The sequence below is a fragment of the Rana temporaria genome, chromosome 5, assembly GCF_905171775.1.
Source record: "Rana temporaria chromosome 5, aRanTem1.1, whole genome shotgun sequence".
NCBI lineage: Eukaryota > Metazoa > Chordata > Amphibia > Anura > Ranidae > Rana > Rana temporaria.
In genome coordinates, this window is record NC_053493.1 from 418,436,543 (window position 1) to 418,458,861 (window position 22,319).

The following is a 22,319-nucleotide window of genomic DNA, read 5'->3' on the forward strand; positions in this document are numbered from 1 at the left end:
GGAACAAATACTGACTTGGTGAGACGCCTTATAACTCCATTAGTGACGGAAGAGAGTTCTACTTCAGAGGAGATGCACCCGATGTTGCGGCCAATCTACCAGCGGATTATTCAAGAACAGAGGGCCCCTGCAGAAGTGGGACGGCTTTGGAGATTAGAAAGAGCAGAGAAGGTCTTACAGCCAGGAGAAATGACTAGTTTACGGGCCTCAGTCAAGTTGAATTGGTCACAACCAGGCCCCTATGTGGTCCTGGAAACTGATCCCAGAAATATGAAGAGATCTGGAGTGGAATTGGTGCCTGAGATAATATCCACCAGAGCTCTACAGCGGGCCCGTGGGAGAGTCTCTGTAAGTGTATGCAATGTGTCAGACTCCCCAGTGACCTTGAAGGCACGGATGCCGATTGGACAAGTGGCCACTGCCACACCCCTCTCACCCACTGAATTGATAGATGGAGTAGACAGAGAGATCCCAGCTGAACGATTCTATCCTAAAGATGCCCCTGTCTCGCCTGAGTGGAAGAAGCGAATTCAGTCTCAGCTCCTCAAGTGGCAAGATTTATTCTCCAAGGATGAGTTTGATGTGGGGTGTGCTAGGAGCACTCAGCACCGCGTTCGCCTCCAAGATGACAAGCCCTTTCGAGAAAGGTCACGGCGAGTCCCATTGGGAGATCTAGATGACTTAAGGGAACAGCTGGCTGAATTGAAAAGGACCAGGATAATCCAAGAATCCAGGAGTCCTTATGCCTCACCCATCGTGGTAGTTCGCAAGAAAAACGGTTCCATCCGTTTGTGCATAGACTACCGCACACTCAACCAAAGAACCATTCCCGACCAATACACTACTCCTCGAATAGAAGATGCCTTACAGTGTCTGTCAGGAGCAAAGTGGTTTAGTGTACTTGACCTGCGAAGTGGATATCACCAGATACCCATGCATCCTGAAGATAAAGAGAAGACTGCTTTCATCTGTCCACTGGGATTCTTTGAGTTTAATAGAATGCCCCAAGGCCTCACAGGAGCCCCAGCAACTTTCCAACGACTAATGGAAAAGACGGTGGGAGACATGCACCTGATCGAGGTACTAGTGTATCTAGATGACCTAATAGTCTTCGGAAGAACACTGGAAGAACATGAGCAGCGGTTGGAAAAGGTCTTGAAGCGGCTGCATGAAGAAGGATTGAAACTTTCCTTAGAGAAGTGTCAGTTCTGTCTGCCTTCAGTCACGTACCTGGGACATGTTGTTTCAGCAGAAGGCATATCAACTGATCCTAAGAAGTTGGAAGCTGTGGCTTCATGGCCGAGACCTCGTAATATTACTGAACTCCGGTCCTTCCTAGGATTCTGCTCATACTATAGGAGGTTCGTAGAGGGGTTTGCCAAGATAGCTCAGCCTCTGAACACGCTTCTAAGAATGGAAGGAGCAGAAGATGAATCAATGTCATCAGCCCACGGAACTAGGAAGCCTCGTGAATCAATACAGGAGGAATGGACCGACCAATGTGAAAAAGCTTTCCTCCAATTGAAAGGAAGTCTAACACAGGCTCCTGTCCTTGCCTACGCTGATCCTGCCAAGCCTTATGAACTACATGTGGATGCTAGCAGAGAAGGGCTAGGAGGAGTACTATACCAGGAATATGATGGCCTCCTGAGACCGGTGGCATATGTGAGTCGGGGTCTCACCCCTTCTGAAAAGAATTACCCCACTCACAAGTTGGAGTTCCTGGCCTTGAAGTGGACAGTGGTGGACAAACTAAAAGACTACCTGTACGGGGCCAATTTCGTGGTCAGAACTGACAACAACCCACTCACTTACATTCTCACTACGGCCAAACTGGATGCCACTGGGCACCGGTGGTTGGCTGCCCTGTCAGGATTCCGCTTCAGCCTCAAATATCGCCCTGGGGTCAATAACCAAGACGCGGATGCCTTATCCAGGAGACCCTATAGCACAGGGGTCCCAGAAACAGAGTGGACTCATTTGACTCCAGATGGAGTTCAAGCCCTATGCCAAGGGGTGGAGTGCCGAACCAAAGGAATGATTGGAGCAGAGGCCATAGGAGTCATGGCTGCCGGTGTCCCTAAAATGTATTGTAACCCTACACAGCTGAGGAGTGAGGGCCTGCCTACTTTCACGAAGAAGGACCTGAGAGCAGATCAGGCTGAAGATCCTTTGATCGGGTTAACTCTGAGAGCAATGAAAGCGGGTCAAAGAGGGCTCCTACTAACTGATTCACCAAAAGAGGCTCGTCTGGTCCACAAAGAGTGGGAACGGTTGAAACTGCTAGACGGGGTGGTCTACCGAAGGGGCCCCTCGGATGACTTAGAAGAAAAGCAGCAGTTGTTCCTCCCAGAGAAGCATAGAGAAAATGTGCTGAAAGCTTTGCATGATGACCATGGTCACTTAGGAGCAGAGAGAACTTTTAAACTGGTCCGAGACAGATTCTATTGGCCCTGCATGAGAACTGAAGTTGAAAGCTACTGCCATTCCTGTCTAAGATGTATCCAGAGGAAAACTTTACCTTCTAGGACTGCTCCAATGAGCCATCTACAGAGTCAAGGGCCTATGGACCTGGTGTGTATTGACTTCCTGTGCTTAGAGCCTGACACTAGTGGACAGGGAAATATCCTAGTGGTGACAGACCACTTTACCCGTTATGCTCAAGCTTTTCCAACCAAAGATCAACGTGCTCCTACTGTAGCCAAAGTCCTAGTAGAAAAGTTCTTTGTTCATTATGGTCTACCTCAGAGGATCCATTCTGATCAAGGCAGAGACTTTGAAAGTCGACTCATCAGGCAGCTCTTGGATCTATTGGGGATTCAGAAGTCAAGAACCTCCCCCTATCACCCCCAGGGTGATGCACAACCGGAGAGATTCAATCGGACTCTGCTCAATATGTTGGGAACACTGTCGATCAGGGAGAAACAGCACTGGAGTCGGCATATCTCTACCATTGTGCATGCTTACAATAGCACAGAAAGTGATGTTACAGGATACTCACCGTACCGCCTCATGTTTGGAAGAGAAGCCCGATTACCAGTAGATTTAGCTTTTGGCCTCTCCCTTGACCAGACGTCTATTGCCTCTCACCAGGGTTATGTGGATAGACTGAGGAGAAACCTGGCTTCTGCATTTGAGAAGGCCCGTTTGACATCCGGGAGTAGAGAACAAAGAAACAAACGGAACTATGACTTGAGGGTTCGGGTACAGGATTTACAGCCAGGTGATCGAGTTCTATTAAGAAATTTGGGTGCTTCGGCCAGACACAAACTAGCTGATAGATGGAGTTCTCAGATCTACATCGTCTGTAAACAATTGCCTGGCCTGCCAGTGTACCAGATTCGACCAGAGGGAAAGACCGGGCCACTGAAGAATTGGCATCGGAATCATCTCCTACCTCTGAATGAAGCTGTGCGGGTACCAGATAGAGATGAGTCTCCTTCACCCATTCCATCCACTTCCCGTCAAGCACCTGTTACTCGGTCCCAACAGCCACCTTCTACAAGAGAAAGTGAGGACGACAGCGATGAGGAAGATGTGTGTCCGAGTTGGATGTGGCCATCTGAACCTATGGATGTTCATCCAACTATTATGACTCCTGAGCCGGATTTGAGCAATCTGAGACCAGATGCCCCTGAATTTGTGCCTCAAGCAAACAAGGATAATTCTGTACCCTCTCAAGTGGAAAGTCTCTTGCCGGAAACCTCAGTGCTAGAAGATACCCCTGTTGAGCCAGTTGAAAAGGAAACTGAATTCCCTCAGTTAACACAGCAAGTAGAAGAGGACTCAGCAGATGAAGGCCCATCCGGGTTTCTAGAATCAAGGTCCAAACGACTGGTGCGACCTCCTCAGAGACTCACTTATGACTCACCAGGGAACAGCACAGAGGAAGCTATCACTACTGTACGCAGATCACCCAAAGTGTCCACCCTAACCACAGAGGTATCAAAGGACTTGTGTCCAATCCCGACCATCAGCACACCTTGGTGGAGTGTTCCTCTGCCCCCTCCACTTGCTAGACGTTGTCATAGACTGCATCTATCTATGCGCAGTAAAGGTATTCAGATGGTCTAGTATAAACTTTATATGTGCCTTTCATACTGTATATATTGTCTGTAGAACTTACAAATACAGTTTACCCTTTGGGGGGGACCCCAAAGACTTTAAGTAGGGGGAGAATGTAGCCCTGTTGTGATTTTCAGCCATTTAAGAGGATGTAGATATATATATATATATATTGCAGCAGGTGGAGCCAGAGAGCACATATTTGGAGGCTGCAGTACAGAACAGACATAGAGATACATTTCTACAGCAAGGGGCTGGATAACTGCATTTTCCCAGGAGGCTTTGAGACAGGAAGTTCCAGGAGAGAGGGGAGTCAGGAGGAAGAGTGAGGAGAGGGAGTCTGGAACAGTGACCAGGGAACACAGATCTGCATCACAGAGTGATTTAAGACAGCTTGTGTCAGAGCTGTGTGTTTGCCACTGAGACACAGGCTCGATGCAATAGTTCTTGGAGAGACTGATGTTCGTCTACTGAAACAGAGAGAGACTGTGTTTTGAGCGATCGAACTGAGGCCTGGTCGCAGGGCCGATCCAGCCACCGGAGTAATCCAGCCTGCCCAACTGAGTGAGTACAGCTGACGGAGGTTATTGCTAGATTCCCCAGACGGCCCCTAGACGATCTGAGATGTCCTGCCGGAGGCTTTAAAAGACTGCATCCATTTCACAGACGTCGGTCTGAGGAAAGAGGGACACTCGCTTCCGCAGACAACCATCCTCCTTCCCCAAAGAGACATTGGAAGTGGTGAGCGGCCTTTGGCCATTGCAACAAGTGTATTTCCTACATCTGTCATACATCCAGGGCCCCAACGTTGGCTAGCCTAGGACAGTACTACTGGCCAGTAGTTTAGGGTGGGGTCGATACTGCTAAGTATATAGATATATTACTGTTCATCGCATTCAATCTAAACGTATTATCTCATTCTGTTATTAGTTGTATTATATTAGAGTGGGGAGACATTAAGGGCTTTTGCTCTATCCCACAGTCATTAAATCTGTTATAAAACTTCACAAGGTGTGCTGGTGTGCTGTGGATTCATTGTTTGTGGTGTGTCACAGAGGTGAGACAGAAGACCCGATAATTCAGCGGCTCCTTCGGGGGTGAGCGCTACACTTGTATTATGAATGTGTAATGTGCATTATTGAAAGGAAAATTCATAAAAAAAATGACTGAATTAAAAAAAAAAAGAAAATCATTTATGATTTTCTAGACATGTGCAATTCGTTTAGTTTCTAATTAGTTTTTTAACGAAAATTTGGAAATTACGAAATTCTGAATTTTCGTGTTTCCGAATTTTTTATTTCCGAATTTTCGGATTTCTGAGAAAAGCCAAAAAACGAATAAAATGGAAAATTTTTCAAATTTAAAAAAAAAAAAAAAAACGAATGAAACAAAAAACGAAAAAGAACACATTTTTCGGATTTCCCGAATTTCCGAAAAAATAAAAAAAACGAAAATAACATAAACTAAGAAAAACAATTTTTTTGGCAGTGCACATGTCTATGATTTTCCTTCCACTTTACAATAAAACATTTTTTCTTTGTTTATGTCATTTTCGTTTTTGTTTTTTTTTCAAAATATGGAAATTCGGGAAATTCGAAAAAATTTGTTCTTTTTCGTTTTTTTTTTTCGAAAATGTTCCGTTTTATGTGACACTGGCCCGGATTCAGAGAGCAATTGCGCCTGCGTAACCATAGTTACGCAGCGCAATTGCTGACTTGCGCCGGCGTTACGAATGCTCCTGATTTAGGAACATCGTAACGCCGACTGCAGCCTAAAATCTGCGTGGCATAAGGCTCTTATGCCACGCATATCTTAGGCTGCATTCTTGCGATGACCGCTAGGGGGCGCTCCCGTTGTGCTCAGTGTATAGTATGCAAATTGCATACTAACACCGATTCACAATGTTGCGCGAGCCCTGCGTACGCAAGTTACGCCGTTTCCGTACGGCGTGTTTAGCGTAAGGCTGCCCCTTCTAATAGCAGGGGCAGCCAATGCTAAAGTATACCCGTCGTTCCCGCGTCGACAAATTTGAATGTTACGTCGTTTGCGTAAGTGAATCGTGAATGGCGCTGGACGCCATTCACGTTCACTCTGAAGCCAATGACGTCCTTGCGACGTCATTTGCCGCAATGCACGTCGGGAAAGTTTCCCAACGGAGCATGCGCTCTACGCTCGGCGCGGGAGCGCGCCTAATTTAAATGATTCCCGCCCCCTACGGGATCATTTACATTAGGCGCCCTTACGCAGGGCAAGTTTACACAGCGCCCCCGCAATTTACCAAGCTACTGCTCGGTGAATCGCGGGTAGCGCAGTAGATTTGCGGGGGCGCAGGGCAAAAACGCTGCCCTGTGCCTCCGTAAAAAAGGGGCAAATCTCTTTGAATCCGGGCCACTGTTAGCCAGATTCAGGTACGTTTACGCCGGCGTAACTCTGAATCTACGCCGGCGTAACTCTGAATCTACGCCGGCGTTAATTTAAGCGTATTCTGGAAACCAGATACGCTTAAATTAGGCTAAGATACGAGCGGCGTAAGTCTCCTACGCCGTCGTATCTTAGGGTGCAATTTTCCCGCTGGCCGCTAGGTGGCGCTTTCGTTAAGTTCGGCGTAGAATATGTAAATGACTAGATACGCCGATTCACGAACGTACGTGCGCCCGGCGCATTTTTTTTTACGTCGTTTACGTATGGCTTTTTCCGGCGTAAAGTTATTCCAACAAATAGCTGGCCTAGTCAATGTTAAGTATGGCCGTCGTTCCCGCGTCAAAATTTGAAAATTTTACATCGTTTTGCGTAAGTCGTCCGTGAATGGGGCTGGACGTAATTTACGTTGAAACCAATACGTCCTTGCGGCGTACTTTGGAGCAATGCACACTGGGATATGTACAGGGACGGCGCATGCGCCGTTCGTAAAAAACGTCAATCACATCGGGTCACCAAACATTTACATAAAACACGCCCCCCTCATCCTCATTTGAATTAGGCGCGCTTACGCCGGCCCCATTTACGCTACGCCGCCGTAAGTTAGGAGGCAAGTGCTTTGTGAATACAGCACTTGCCTCTCTGACTTACGGCGGCGTATCGTAAATACGATACGCTACGCCGCCTTAAAGATCACTCACGATGTTCATTCAGAAAGGGAAGGGGCCGGTAAAAGACATATTTACCAGCCCCTTCCCCACTCCTGAAACATCCCAGCAGCAACAGCCTATAGGAGAGGAGGAAAGCTGGGGGGGGGGGGATGGGAGGGAAAGCTGGGGGGGGGAGATGGGAGCTAGGGCAGTAGGAGGAATCTGTGCTGCACAGGGTGATTGGGGTGTGCCTGGGCACACCCGGCACACCCTGTGCGCACGCCTATATGGTGAGACTGGAGAACGGAGAACATTACCTTAATGGCGGATCCGTCCACGGAGCGCTTGGCGTTGCTGGAGGCCGGAGCGGATCGGCGGGCTGCTCTGCGTGTGACGGAGACTCCATTGATCTTGGACATCACTGGTGTTGTGGGGCCCCCGACATTCACACGGGTTCTCTGTTCTTCAGCTGGAGAGAAAAAAAGAGAAACACGATGATGAGAATGTGTCTCTAAGGACATCCTGGACTGCGATCCGATACACAGAATACAAAGATAACGCTGATTCCGGTGAGTCTACACTCTCTATGGACATCCTGGACTGCGATCCGATACAAATCCCGCCCTTGTTCTTCCCAAAATACAAAGATAACGCTGATTCCGGTGATTCCGGTGAGTCTACGCTCTCTAAGGACATCCTGGACTGCGATCCGATACACAGAATACAAAGATAACGCTGATTCCGGTAATTCCGGTGAGTCTACGCTCTGCGGATTGTAACCTTGACTTTCCTATCGGCTTTGAAACGACATCTTCATGTCGTTTCAAAAATAGTTTTCAATCTTTTCTTTTTAAACCTGCAGATTTGATTGAAATGATCCCTGGTGATCCTGCCATGGAAGTCCCTTGTTCAGGTGCTTCCATGCTTACCAACATTATGGATCCTGGATCCTGCCTTTGATCCACAATTCATCCACCCACCTTCCTGTGCTGCCTACCAGTGCCCACCCTTGCCGCCTTATCGGTGCCCATCAGTGCAGCCCATTGCTGCCCATCAGTGCAGGCTGTCGGTGCCCATCAGTGCAGCTCATCAGTGCCCATCAGTGCAGTCCATCTGTGCCCATCGTTGCAGCTCATCGTGCCCATCAGTGCAGGCTATCAGTGCCCATCAGTGTAGCTCATCAGTGCCTATCAGTGCAGCCCATCGGTGCCCATCAGTGCAGACCATCGGTGCCCATCAGTGCAGCTCATCGGTGCCCATCAGTACAGCCCATCGGTGCCCATCAGTGCAGCCCATCGGTGCCCATCAGTGCAGCCTCATCAGCGTACATCAATGAACGAGAAAAATTACCTTTGCAAAATTTTATAACAAAATATAAGAATATATATATATTTTAACTACTTCAGACCCGGGTGGCTCTACAATGCTGGGAGGCCGTCTTTTTACGGCTTCGGGTCCTCCGAAAACTGGGGGGCGTGCCTGGCGGCCGCGATGTCCGCCACATTCTCGCGATCAGCAGTGACAGAGCCAGGGACGTGGAGCTCTGTGTGTAATGATGGGGTGTAAACACAGAGCTCCACGTCCTGTCAGGGAGAGGAGACCGATGGTGTGTCCCTTGTACATAGGGACACAGATCGGTCACCTCGCCCCAGTCAGTCCCCTCCGCCCACAGTAAGAATCACTCCCAGGGAACACATTTAACCCCTTCCTCACCCCCTAGTGGTTAAGCCCTTCCCTGCCAGTGTCATTTACACAGTAATCAATGCATATTTATAGCACTGATCGCTGTATAAATGACAATGGTCCCAAAATGGTGTCAAATGTTTCCGATGTGTCCGCCGTAATGTCGCAGTCCTGACAAAAATCGCAAATAACCGCCATTACTATATGCTGATTGCTTTTTTTTTTTTTACCAAAAATATGTAGAAGAAAACATATAGGGCCAGATTCTTGTAGAATCGGCGTTGGCGTAGCGTAAGCCATTTACACTACGCCGCCGCAAATTACTGGAGCAAGTGCCGTATTCTCCAAACACTTGCTCCGTAATTTGCGTCGGTGTAGTGTAATTGGCCCGGCGTAAGGCCGCGTAATTCAAAGGGGGCGGCTTGTATTTAAATTAAGCGCGCCCCCGCGCCGATCGAACTGCGCATGTGCCGGGCGGAAAAATAGCCCAGTGCGCATGCTCCAGCTCAGGACGGAAAACGTCAATGACGCCGACGTGAGCGTCATTGACGTAAAGTCGTATTCGCGAACGACTTACGAAAACAACGGAAAAAGACGACGCTGACCCGACGCCATACTTAACATGGCATACGACGGACCTACGTAAACTTGCTCCTCATTATAGCAGGGGCAAGTTTACGCTTACGGAAACGTCGTAAAATCACTGCGTCGTCCGCGCGTACGTTCGGGAATCTCACGTAACTAGCTAATTTGCATAGACGACGGGGAAAACGACGTCTATGTCAGATCTTACGCCTGTCAGATCTAATGGATATCTATGCATAACTGATTCTAAGAATCAGTCGCATAGATACCCTGGGCCAGATTAGGACTTACGACGGCGCAAATGGCGTTGCGCCGTCGTAACGCCTTTGAGAATCTTGCCCATATATTTTTTTTTTAATTGGGATATTTATTATAGAAAAAGTAAAAAATATTGGGGCAGATCCACAAAGAAATTACGCCGGCGTATCTATTGATACGCCGGCGTAATTTCAAAAATCCTGCGTCGTATCTTTGTTTTGAATCCTCAAAACAAGATACGACAGGTTCCGTTTTCCGGGGGAGGAGTCGGAGGCATGGCGGACTAGCGTCCTCGCTAGGAGAGTCCCGCGGTTCCCGGAGGCGCTCGCAATCAGGAAAACGGCCAGTGTAGTGGCCCCCCTCCTTCCACCTGACCCCTCGGCGAGCTAAAGCGGAGCCGTACGATCGGAGGAATAGATCACTGGGCACAGCTGATGTCGCGACGAGGTAGGAGCGGCGCGAAGTGCAGCAGAGGAGCACCCGCCCAATTAGGACATTCCTATATTACTCGCTACATGACAGTGCGGGGTGAGCAGCAGAAAAAACACGAGGACAGCGGAGTAAGCAGGAGGACCTCACTTACTGAAAGTGCAGCACCTGCAGCACCAGTTATTACTGTTTCTGTCACTGCGGGAACTCCAGATCCTTCTGCGGAGATTCGATCAATGAAGTTCAGGAGGATACCGGCAGAGGAAGCGCCAAAGTCCACGGGGGACCAGGTGAGAAACACCACACACATAGGAGCCTCTGCAGTGCTAGGTGACACCCAGACAAGTTCACTGATAGTTGGGGTCACGGAACAACACACTACAGAGACACAGCTAACCCTATCCCCCACTCGCACGGAGGTTGCATATCCATTAAACAGATTACCAGAACACATAACTGAGACATTGCTGCTACCCCTGATATTTAATATGGAACTCAACAATCAAGTACAAGGAGGTGAAATGTCCTCCCGGAGGGAGACAAAAGCAGTGGGTGAACTACATACCTTGACACCATCAAACAGCATGTTGCAGGCAGAGGTGGAAGAGTTAGAACCCCCACCTGATAATAGGCAGATCAGTAGGCTTATCCAGGCACTTCCCACTAAGGAGGACATTCAACAAATGGTAGCCAATATCACTGCTGCGATGATGGGAGAGATTGATAAAGTCCGTATAAAAGTGGCGGAGGTAGATCAAAAAATTGAGAGGTGCGGAGAACAGCAAGGCTCCATGGATGTCAGGTTGGCTGAACTGGAAGAGAAAGTAATGTTCCAACAGCACCAACTGATTAGTCTCCAGCTGCAGGCTGAAGAGACAGAAAACCGAAGCAGAAGGAACAATCTGCGTATAAAAGGAATACCGGAGAAAGTAGAGGGTCTTGAACTGAAAATAGCTGTCACCTTAATATTGAACAAAATCTTGAAAAAAACACCTGAGACCCCATTGGAATTAGACCGTGCCCATAGAATTCCGTCGGGGAGGTATCAAGAGCTAACTAACCCCCGCGATGTGTTATGCAGAGTCCATTTTTACAGGATAAAAGAGGAAATCCTTAGGATGGCGTGGAAAGAGGGGACAGCAGGGGTGATGGAAGATGCGACTATTGAGATATTTCCGGATCTTTGCCCACAAACTAAGAATAGAAGAAGGACTTTAAAACCCCTATTAGATCACATACGGAAAAACGGGGCCACTTATAGGTGGGGGTTTCCTTTAGCGTTGATAGTGAAGAAAGAAGGAGCGAGCTACTATTTAAACGAGCCCACACAGCTAGCAATGTTTTTCCAATTTCTGGGTACTGAACCAATAACTGTTCCTAACTGGTTGGAATTACCCAGTCTTGGGGAAAGAAGAACATTTAATTGATACAGCCAACGCAAATACTAGCACCAATCCGTCCTTTTGGATGAGAAGAAATTAAATGAACATAAATTGTTCTCTGTGTTTTTTTTTTTTTTTTTTTAGGGGCTGGGGGATATGGAGATTTACATCTTCCCCATATATTTTATATATTTTTTTTTTCCAGGGGGGGGGGAGAGATAAAAAAAAATAATAAGCAAACTCTCAAAGCCCAACTTGAAGCAGGTAAAGCGGGAGTAGGAGGTGAACGGGACTGGAAACCCCAATTTCTTACAGAACAATGGCTATTCAAAAGCAAGAATCCTATTCCCCTATAGGGCCGAAAGACTTTCAGGACTTTCCAGAGAAAAGGTGTACAGTAGCACTGTGGCCCTTATGGGGGGGATTATATTTGTATATATGTGTAGTTGGGGAGGGGGTGAAGGTGGACCCTAACTGTGGCTCGCCAGGCTGCTAAAACAGTCCCCTCTACCCGGGTTCTCCGCACACCCCCTCTCCCTTTTTTCCTTTTATTTTTCTCCCCTCTCTTTTTTTTTTTTTGCTCCTAGAGCCTATTGTCAGATATTACGGGTAAAGGGGGTAGATATAATTAGTATACAACAGGTATAGAATTTCAGGCAGGAGACCGATAGTTAACCCCTAATCTGTGTAAATTCTGTAAGAACCGGGAAGAGGTGACCCTGAATTCGGGGGATAGAGTAAAGGGGGGAGGTGGGGGGGTGGGGGGGGGAGGATGGACCTTGGGACACGGAGAGTGTGATTTGGTAACACGAAACACTAAAGCGATATTAAATGAGCACATTAAAAGAGCACACAGACAAGGGCACAGAAAGGGGGGGGGAGTCTTCTTTCCTCCCCCCTTTTTTTTTTTTTTTTTTTAGTAAGGAGCGGGGCGGCAGGGGCAGAGGTCCCTAGCCCCAAGTCATAGGTAGATAGGATGTAGACACCACGGAATAGTATTGTTTGGGTACTATCCGGAGATGAGGGGAGGGGAGGGGGGAGGGGGAGGGTTGGGGACAGGGGACAGGGTACATTCTAGATGTGGATTTATTTTTTATTTTTTTTATTATTATCTTTTTTTTTTTTTTTTTTTTTTTTACTATCCCTAAGCATGTCAGGAGGTTTAATTAGGGGGGCAGGATCTTTGGTGGAGGGGGTGAAGGGAGGGGAGAAGGAGGGGTACACCGGACTCAAACTCTAGGTCGATAGTAGGGGAGGAGGGGAGGAGGGAGGGAGGAGGAGGGGAGGGTGGGGGGAGAGGTGGATGGCTTGGGAGGGGGGGGAGGGGAGAGAGGGAGAGCACTCTCATCGACCCAATCAATTTGTGTAAGATCCATATAAGGTGGAAGTGTGATTATGGGTGGAGAGTAATCTACGAAGAATATGAGAGGGATATCATAGAATATAATAAACAGAAACAATAGGCCTGGAAAGGAAGAAGACAAGGACGGACAGGGAAGTTATTGGCGCTATAGGGCAAGGTACCTATGAACTCACATTACATGTGACTATTGTATAGCTGGCTCTCTCTCCTTTATTGTTGATTGTTTTTTTTTTTTTTGTTTTTTTTTGCTTTTTTGTTTTTTTTTGGGTTAGGAAGGAGTGGTTTTGTGCATAAAAGTTGTGTAATAAACTGTTTTTTTTCTGTTTTTTTGGGAGTAGGCAGAGAACAAAGTTTAGTTGACAGTTCAGGGGGGGCTTAAGGTTCTTATAATTATAGGGTTAAGGTGGCGAAATATAAGGGGGGGAACAGGCCCTTAAAACAAAATAAAGAAGTTGAGTGCCGGACCGGGAACAGGGCGGGACTCGCCGCGGTGCTTTCACACTTTCCCCATTAAGCGTCTCTCCTCCATTTGGAGGGAAGTCGGAGACGCAGGGGATAAAAAATTTTTTTTTTTTTTTTTTTTGTGTTCTCTCGGATATCTGGACAGAGGACTTGAATCCGGGTGTTTTTTTTTTTTTTTTTTTTTTCTTTTTTCTCGCTCTCCAGTTTGTTGTCGCCATTGCCTCTTACAAGCCTCCACTCTTTGAGATAGGATCATGGGGCCGAGGGAGAGAGTGGTGAAAGCCGGGAAGTCGTATACTTAATGCTGACAAATAAGGTGCCTCAAAATGAACAGATTAAATATAATATCGTATAATGTGAAAGGGTTAAATATCCCAGAAAAAAGAACCAAACTACTGCTGGAACTAGGGAGAGCAAAACCACAAATTGTTTTCTTACAGGAGACACACCTTAGAAAAGATAAGATCCCAAAATGGAAGAGCCAGAGATTCCCTGTGGTTTACATGGGGGCATCTCAATCGTCAAAAGCTAACGGGGTAGCAATTTTACTAGCCAAAAATATAAAATGGAAAGAATCTAAGGTGCTGACAGACGAAGAAGGAAGGTTCCTGATGATAAAGGGGACAATAAACGATCAACAGGTTACGTTGGTAAATATCTATCTCCCTAATATTGACCCAGTAACCACTTTGAGTAAATTTGCAGAATTGATAAAAGAAAACAAAGAAGGCGCCTTGATATTAGGAGGAGACATGAACATGCTATTGGACCCTACACTGGATTCGTCCAGGGGAGCCTATGGCATATCCAACTCTAAATTGAGGCAAGCAAGAAATACGCTGTTTGACCTGCAATTAGTAGATAGTTGGAGATCCCAACACCCCCATGAAAGGGACTATAGTTTTTTCTCCCATAAACATAAAACTTATACACGAATTGATTACATTTTTTTAGATCGAGCAGTTTGGATGAATTTAAGAGAAACCTCAATCGGTTCAATCACAATCTCAGACCATGCCCCAGTCAGTTGTAGCATCGACTGGGGAGTTTTAGGACCTAGGGTTTGGAACTGGAGGATTAATGAATCCGTAATTAAAGACCCAGACTATGAGGAGAAGATACGTCAGGAATTAGTCGCATTCTTTGAAAGGAACAATGAAGATGAAACATCCCCACTTTGTAAGTGGGAAGCCCATAAGTGTTACCTGAGGGGAATACTTATTTCAATGGGTGCCCATAGGAAGAGAAAACTAGGAGCAAAATTGGACACCTTGTTGGGGGAAATTAAGACAGCGGAAAACGAACATAAAAAAGAGCAAAAAATAACAAATGAGGATAGACTGTCGTCCCTTAGAGAGAAGCTTAATCTATTATTGATGGACAAGGCGAAAGCCAAGCTGAATAGATGCAGAAGGGCGTACTATGAGTTTGGCAACAAACCCACCAGGATGCTAGCTAACGCGCTGAGAGACTCAAGAGCCAAAAAACACATAGATAAAATAAAAACACAGGGAGACAATTTAGTGAACTCCTCACAATCAATTGCGAAAGCATTCAGAGAATATTACAAAGGATTGTACCAATTAAATAACCAACCAACAGCGAAGGAAAGACAGAAGAGAGAAGAGAAAATGAAAGAATACCTAGAGAAGTCAGGGATGCCCAAAATTTCAAAGGAAAGCATAGGGAATATGGAGACCCCGATTACATTAGAAGAATGCCAAGAGGCAATAAAGGAAATGAAACCAGGTAAATCACCAGGGCCGGATGGCTACACCCTATTATACTACAAAACATTTCAAGATAAATTAATACCGAAATTCCTAGACGCTTTCAACTCATTGAAAGAAGGAACCCCGATGAGACGAGAAACAGTAGAAGCTCACATAGCGGTTATCCCTAAAGAGGGGAAAGATCCGTCAATATGTGCGAGCTACCGACCGATATCTTTGCTGAATATAGATTTAAAATTATTCTCAAAGATAATCGCTAACAGACTAGTAAGATATATCCCCTCTCTCATACACCCAGACCAGGTAGGGTTTGTCCCTGGAAGGGAAGGGAGAGAGAACACGCACAGAGTGTTAAGTACCATCTACATGGCCCAATTTTATCATATGCCAGTAGCACTTATTTCAACAGACGCGGAGAAAGCCTTCGATAGGGTGGACTGGATTTTTTTGAACGCAACATTGAAATTTATAGGTTTAGGGGTGGGCATGCAGAATTGGATTGCCGCCCTCTACTCGTGCCCCTCTGCTAGAGTGAAGGTGAATGAGGCTCTTTCGGACCCATTCCCAATTTGGAACGGGACTAGACAAGGGTGCCCGCTTTCTCCGATCATTTTTATCCTAACACTGGAGCCTCTACTGAGGACAATCCGATCAAATCCAGATATAAGAGGCTTTCGGATCAAAGGAAATGAGTATAAAGTAGCGGCTTTCGCAGATGATCTGTTGTTCTCAGTGGTGGCTCCAGAATTATCATTGCCCCCCTTGATGAAGGAGATAGGGGAATTTGGAGACCTCTCCAATTTCAAGGTCAATTACGGCAAATCAGAGGCGATGGGGATAGAAGTAAACAAACAAACAAAAGATCAACTAACAGAGAATTTCCCGTTTAAATGGTCGGATTCCCACATACTGTACTTAGGGACAAAAATATCAAAAAACCTAAACAGAATTTTTGAACTAAATTTCGCGCCGTTAGCAAGGCAAATTAAATCAGATTTCACGAGATGGGAAAAGGAGACCTACTCGTGGTTTGGGCGGATTAGCATCCTAAAAATGAATGTGTTACCAAGACTATTGTACCTATTCCAGACCCTGCCAGTAAAGATCCCTTCGAGCTTTCTTAAGGATCTAAGATCTAGGTTCGCGAAGTTCATATGGGCAGGAAAAACGGCGAGATTACGCAGGGAAATTTTAACATTACCCAAGGAGAGGGGAGGAGTGGGCTTCCCAGATCCAGTGGGATATTACGAGGCATCACATATGTTCAGGGTGGTCGAATGGTGTAATCGGGAAAACCACAGACCATCGATGTCTCTAGAGCAAAAAATCACAAATATCCCCCTTGAAGGCATGGTCTGGATACAAGAAATAGAAATTCCTGGGGTGGTTAAGAAACATCCTACAGTAGGTGCAACTCTACGTGTCATGAAAAACTTTTTCAAGAAAAATAAGCTAGCGACATACCCAAGCCCAATGACCCCGGTACTAGGAAACCCTAAATTTCAAATAGGACTTTTAGACCCTTACTTTAAGATAGTAAAAAGCTTAGGCTGGAGTAGAGTAATACACTTTGAGGGAGATATTTCAAGGGCAAGAAGAGAGGAAAGGGACGAGGTATTAAAAAAAGAACTAGATGTAATGAGACAAAATCAACTAAAGACGGCTATCAAAGCATTAAAACTAGGACCGCTCAGAGATCTCACAAGATTCGAGGAAGTATGTCTGAAGGGTGAGGAGTTGAGACATGGTCTTTCAGTGATGTATAGCATCTGGGTGGAGATGGGAGCACCAAAGGACTTACCGTTCATACGTACCTGGGAAAGAGAGTTGGAGGTTGAGTTTTCAGAGAATCAGATAAAAAAGATTTTTGACTTTACACATAAAGCCTCATTGGCGACCAGATACCAAGAGGGAGGATATAAAATCCTTACCAGATGGTATAAAACGCCTGTAGCATTGAACCGGATATTTCCAGAAGTCTCAAATAGATGTTGGCGATGTGGTAAGGAAGAGGGTACAATGCTACATGTTTTCTGGTCGTGTGTAAAGCTAAAAGATTTTTGGAAAACGGTCAGGGATACAGTTAAAGATATCTTGGAGGTGGATTTGGGAGATAGCCCGGCCACATATCTTTTATTGGATATACCAATTTCGTTGGCCAGGTTCAAAGGGTCTCTGATCAGACACCTATTGGTGGCAGCAAGGGCTTGTATCCCAATTCTATGGAAAAGTGTAAACACCCCAAATAAACAACAATGGTTAGGTAGAATATCGGAAATCCAACAGATGGAGAAACTTACCATGGGCATAAGAGAACAGGAAGACAAGTACAGAATGACATGGACTCCCTATATAAGATATAGAGAGAGAGACCTGTGAAGGAAGGAGGGGTGGGGGAGAGGGGGCACTGGCGACAATGACCTGGAGAGAATCGTCCTTTTTTTTTTTTTTTTTTGGGGGGAGGGAGAAGGGGGGATGGGGGTATATGTATGGGTTATTCAGGAACTATAGTTACTACTATAAACACTTGCAGAAAGAATGTAAGAATAAGAGAAGTGGAATGTTTTTAGTTATGTTGTAACATACAGAAAGCATAGTTGTGTGTAAATGAATTAACATGATGTGGATAACCTTGAAAAAAACTAATAAAATAAAGAATTAAAAAAAAAAACAAGATACGACAGCATTTCGGCTTGATCCGACAGGCGTACGTCTTAGTACGCCTTCGGATCTAAGCTGCAATTTTTCGGCGGCCGCTAGGTGGCGTTTCCGTCGAAATCCGCGTTGAGTATGCAAATTAGCTATTTACGGCGATCCACAAACGTACGTCGGCCTGTCGCATTTTTTTCCGTCGTTTGCGTTCGGCTTTTTACGGCGTATAGTTATAGCTGCTATACTGAGGCGTACTCAATGTTAAGTATGGCCGTCCTTCCCGTGTATAATTTTGAATTTTTTACGTCGTTTGCGTAAGTCGTTCGCGAATAGGAATTTGCGTAGAATGACGTCACCGTCGTAAGCATTGGCGGGTTCCGGTTTAATTTTCGAGCATGCGCACTGGGATACCCCAGGGACGGCGCATGCGCAGTTCCAAAAAGATGTCATTTACGTCGGGGTCACGACGTATTAACATAAAACACGCCCCCATTAGATCCATTTGAATTCCGCGCCCTTACGCCGCGATAGATACACTACGCCGCCGTAACTTATGGCACGGATTCGTTGTGGATTCTATTTAAAAAAGATAAGTTACGGCGGCGTAGCGGTAGCGTATCTTAGATACGCTGCGCCCGGCGCAGATGCCTGTGAATCTGCCCCATTGTGTTTTTTGTTTATAGCGCAAAATTTTTGTTTTTTGCTCTATTTTTGTTTATAGCGCAAAAAATAAAAACCGCAGAGGCGATCAAATAGCACCAAAAGAAAGCTCTATTTGTGGGGTGGAAATGTCATTTGTGTACAGCGTTGTATGACCGCGTAATTGTCGTTCAAAGTGCGTCAGCGCTGAAAGCTGAACATTGGTCTGGGCGGGAGGGGGGGGGGGGGTTTAGGTGCCCCCCGGAAAGCAAGTGGTTGTCAGGCATCTTTCTAGTGAGAAGCGGGCATAGGACGGAGACGGTGTGTCGTATTGGGGAAGCTGTGGTGTGTACGGTTCCCGGGGGCAGTGCCAGTCTTGAGGAAGTGATGTTTTTGTTTGGTGGGGTTGTGACATCGTTCCTGAGCCTAAAATACGACCACAAAGGTGGGGCCTTCGTTAGGACGGGGGGAGGGGAGGGGGGAGTCAGTTCTGTCTCAGAACTTCCATTTTTGTGATTGTCTTTCACTTTAGGTATGCAATGCGTATTCACAATGCAGTGCATCGGTGAGGAAGTGGGTGGTGCTAGGATGGCTGGGTGTGGGGGCATAAAAACTGAATTGCACTGAGTTGTGAACGGGCCGCAAAAATTGTGCATTCCTAAATTACAGACACATTAACCACTTAAGCCCCGGACCAAAATGCAGCTAAAGGACCAGGCCCCTTTTTGCGATTCGGCACTGCGTCGCTTTAACAGACAATTGCGCGGTCGTGCGACGTGGCTCCCAAACAAAATTGACGTCCTTTTTTTTTCACAAATAGAGCTTTCTTTCTTTCTCCAGATACGCCGTCGTAACTTCGAATGCGGGCCGTCGCATCTCGAAATCAGATACGCCTCAATGTTGCCTAGATACAAGCGGCGTAAGTCTCCTACGCCGTCGTATCTTAGGGTGAAATGTTTATGCTGGCCGCTAGGTGGCGCTTCCGTTGATTTCCGCGTAGAATATGCAAGTGAGCAAGATACGATACGCTATAAACAAAAATAGAGCGACAAATTTGAAAAAAATGCAATATTTTGTACTTTTTGCTATAATAAATATCCCCCAAAAATATATATAAAAAAAATGTTTTCCTCAGTTTAGGCCGATACGTATTCTTCTACATATTTTTGGTAAGAAAAATTATCGCAATAAGCGTTTATTCCGGCGTAATTTCAAATTTTGCGCGTCGTATCTTTGTTTTGTATCCACAAAACAAGATACAACGGCATCTTGGCTAGATCCGACAGGCGTACGTCTTAGTACGCCGTCGGATCTAAGCTGCAATTTTTCGGCGGCCGCTTGGTGGCGTTTCCGTCAAATTCCGCGTCGAGTATGCAAATTAGCTAGTTGCGGCGATCCACGAACGTACATACGTCCGGCCGGCGCATTGTTTTTACGTCATTTGTGTTCGGCTTTTTCCGGCGTATAGTTAAAGCTGCTATTCTGAGGCGTACTCAATGTTAAGTATGGCCGTCGTTCCCGCGTCCAATTTTTTTTACGTCGTTTGCGTAAGTCGTTCGCAAATAGAAATTTGCGTAGAATGACGTCACCGTCGTAAGCATTGGCTGGTTCCGGTTTAATTTCGAGCATGCGCACTGGAATACCCCACACGGACGGCGCATGCGCCGTAAAAAAAAAAACGCTGTTTACGTCGGGTTTACATAAAACACGCCCCCATTACATCCATTTGAATTCCGCGCCCTTACGCCACAAGAGATACACTACGCCGCCGCCGTAACTTACGGCGCAAATTCTTTGAGGATTCAAAGTCAAATAAATAAGTTACGGCGGCGTAGTTTATCTTAGATACGCTGCGCCCGGCGCAAAGGTACGTGGATCTGCCCCCAGTGTGATTATTATCACTTTATTTGGATTTTTTTATTTTTATTTTTTGGTCTTTTAGAAATAGTTGATCCACCAAAATGAGCTTGTGAAAGCGGCATTTCCTACCATTGTAAAATGACAGGATATGATTACAGGCAACATAATACAAGTAAATACAATATAACATAATACAAGAGGAACCGGATAAAATCACAGGGCCAGATTCACGTAGCGCAGCGGATCTATAGATCTGCTCGTTCTACGTGAATTAAGATCCGCTCCCGCAAGTTTAGGAGGCAAGTGGCTAATTCACAAACCACTTACCTCCAAACTTGCGACGGCGGATCCTAAATCCCCCGGCGGAATTCAAATTCCGCGGCTAGGGGAGTGTCATATTTAAATCAGGCGCGTTCCCGCGCCGATTTAAATGCGCATGCGCCGTCCGGGGAATTTCCCGGCGTGCATTGCTCCCACTGACGTCACTAGGACGTCAGTGGTTGCGACGTGAGCGGGACTTGCGATGCGCGTGTTCGTGAATCGGCGTACGCAAACGACGTAGGAAAATTCAAATTCGACGCGGGAACGCCGGCTATACTTAACATTGGCTGCGCCTGATAAAAGAAGGGGTAAGTATACGACGGAAAACCGCTACGGAAACGACGTAAGAACACTGCGACGGGTCCGCGTACGTTCGTGAATTTGCGTATCTCGCTGATTTACATATTATTTATCGTAAATCAGCGGGAACGCCCCCGGCGCCATTTTTAAATTGAAAAAAAGATCCGACAGTGTAACACAGTGTAACACTGTCGGATCTAGCCCTATCTATGCGTATCTGATTCTATGAATCAGGCACATAGATAGGACCAGTGTAAGTCAGAGATACGATGGGGGATCAGGAGATATCAGGAGATAATACACCGTCGTATCTCTTTGTGAATCTGGCCCACAATGTTGGGAACGTAAAAACTCTTTTTCAACGATGCAAATTGTGAGGTCAGTTTCGTAATCGGCAATCTAAGGTTTTGTTTCTACATTTCCAGTGTCAGGGAATTGCCGTTCTTACTTATTTCATCACCCCTACAATGCGCGGCGTCACCGATCATAACTGCCACACCGACGGGACGAATGCTCTTAGAATAACTTACAGCTAACACGTATCTACAGTAAATGTGTAAAGCAGGAGCAAAACTTGTACTCTGAACAAATTGTAGCCTTTATTAAAAGAAGGACAGCACTACAAGTCACAGCAAAGTAAAATAAAACCCGACTGTTGACGCGTTTCGCACTGAAACTAGTGCTTAGTCATAGGGGGGTTTTCACTGTCATGGCGGTAAGGATATGGAACGCTCTCCAAAATCGGTGGTCTCGGCAGGTAGTGTGGATAGTTTCAAAAGACTCTTGGACATGCATGTTAGCGAAAACAATATACAGGGATATGGGAAATTTGTTTATTTCACCTACACAGGTTGAACTGGATGGACTGTTGTCTTTATTCAACCTTATCCAACTATGTACAGTAACTATGTAACGCAGGGCTCGACAAATCCCGGTCGCCATGGCGACTAGAAATAGCGTCCTGGCGACTTGGCTTGGAAGGTGGGCAAAATTTAATTTTTTTGTGAGCTGGCGCCATCTGGTGGTGAGCCATTGGTATTACAAGTTATTACCACCAGATTTGTGAGCTGGCGCCATCTGGGGGTGGCCGTTGGTATTACAAGTTAAAGGGGTTTTCCACCCATTTTGTAAGTTTATTAAAAGTCAGCAGCTACAAAAAGTGTAGCTGCTGGCTTTTAATAAACCGACACTTACCTGCTCCACGGCTCCAGCGACGCGCCGGACGGGGCTCCGCTCCTCGCCCCCCCTCGCCGGCCGGCGTCTTCATGCTCAGTGTGGGCACCCGGCCGTGACAGCTTTCGGCTTCACGGCCGGGCACCCACTGCGCATGCACGAGCGGCACTGCGCATGCGCGAGAGGCGCAGCCTGGCGCCGTCTGATTGGACAGGCGATCGCCAAGGACCTGTCACGTGTCCTGGGCGATCGCCTACAGCAGCCCCTTCCTGTAGGTGATTAAGCTTAATCGCCTAGGCGATTAGGCTTAATCGTCTACCCGGAAGGAGGAAGTGGGACAGGAAGT

The 22,319-nt window shown here is 46.4% G+C and overlaps 1 protein-coding gene across 5 annotated transcripts in view; it reads right to left on the bottom strand.

The window, feature by feature from the left end:
- ALS2CL (ALS2 C-terminal like) overlaps nt 1–22,319 on the bottom strand; it is a 203,337-nt gene that overhangs the window by 106,559 nt on the left and 74,459 nt on the right. For all 5 annotated transcript variants that reach the window (XM_040355211.1, XM_040355208.1, XM_040355206.1 and 2 more), the window contains one exon: nt 7,451–7,602. In XM_040355211.1, coding sequence (XP_040211145.1) covers nt 7,451–7,552 — 102 coding nt within the window. In that variant the 5' untranslated portion in view covers nt 7,553–7,602. The remainder of the gene's footprint in view (nt 1–7,450; nt 7,603–22,319) is intronic.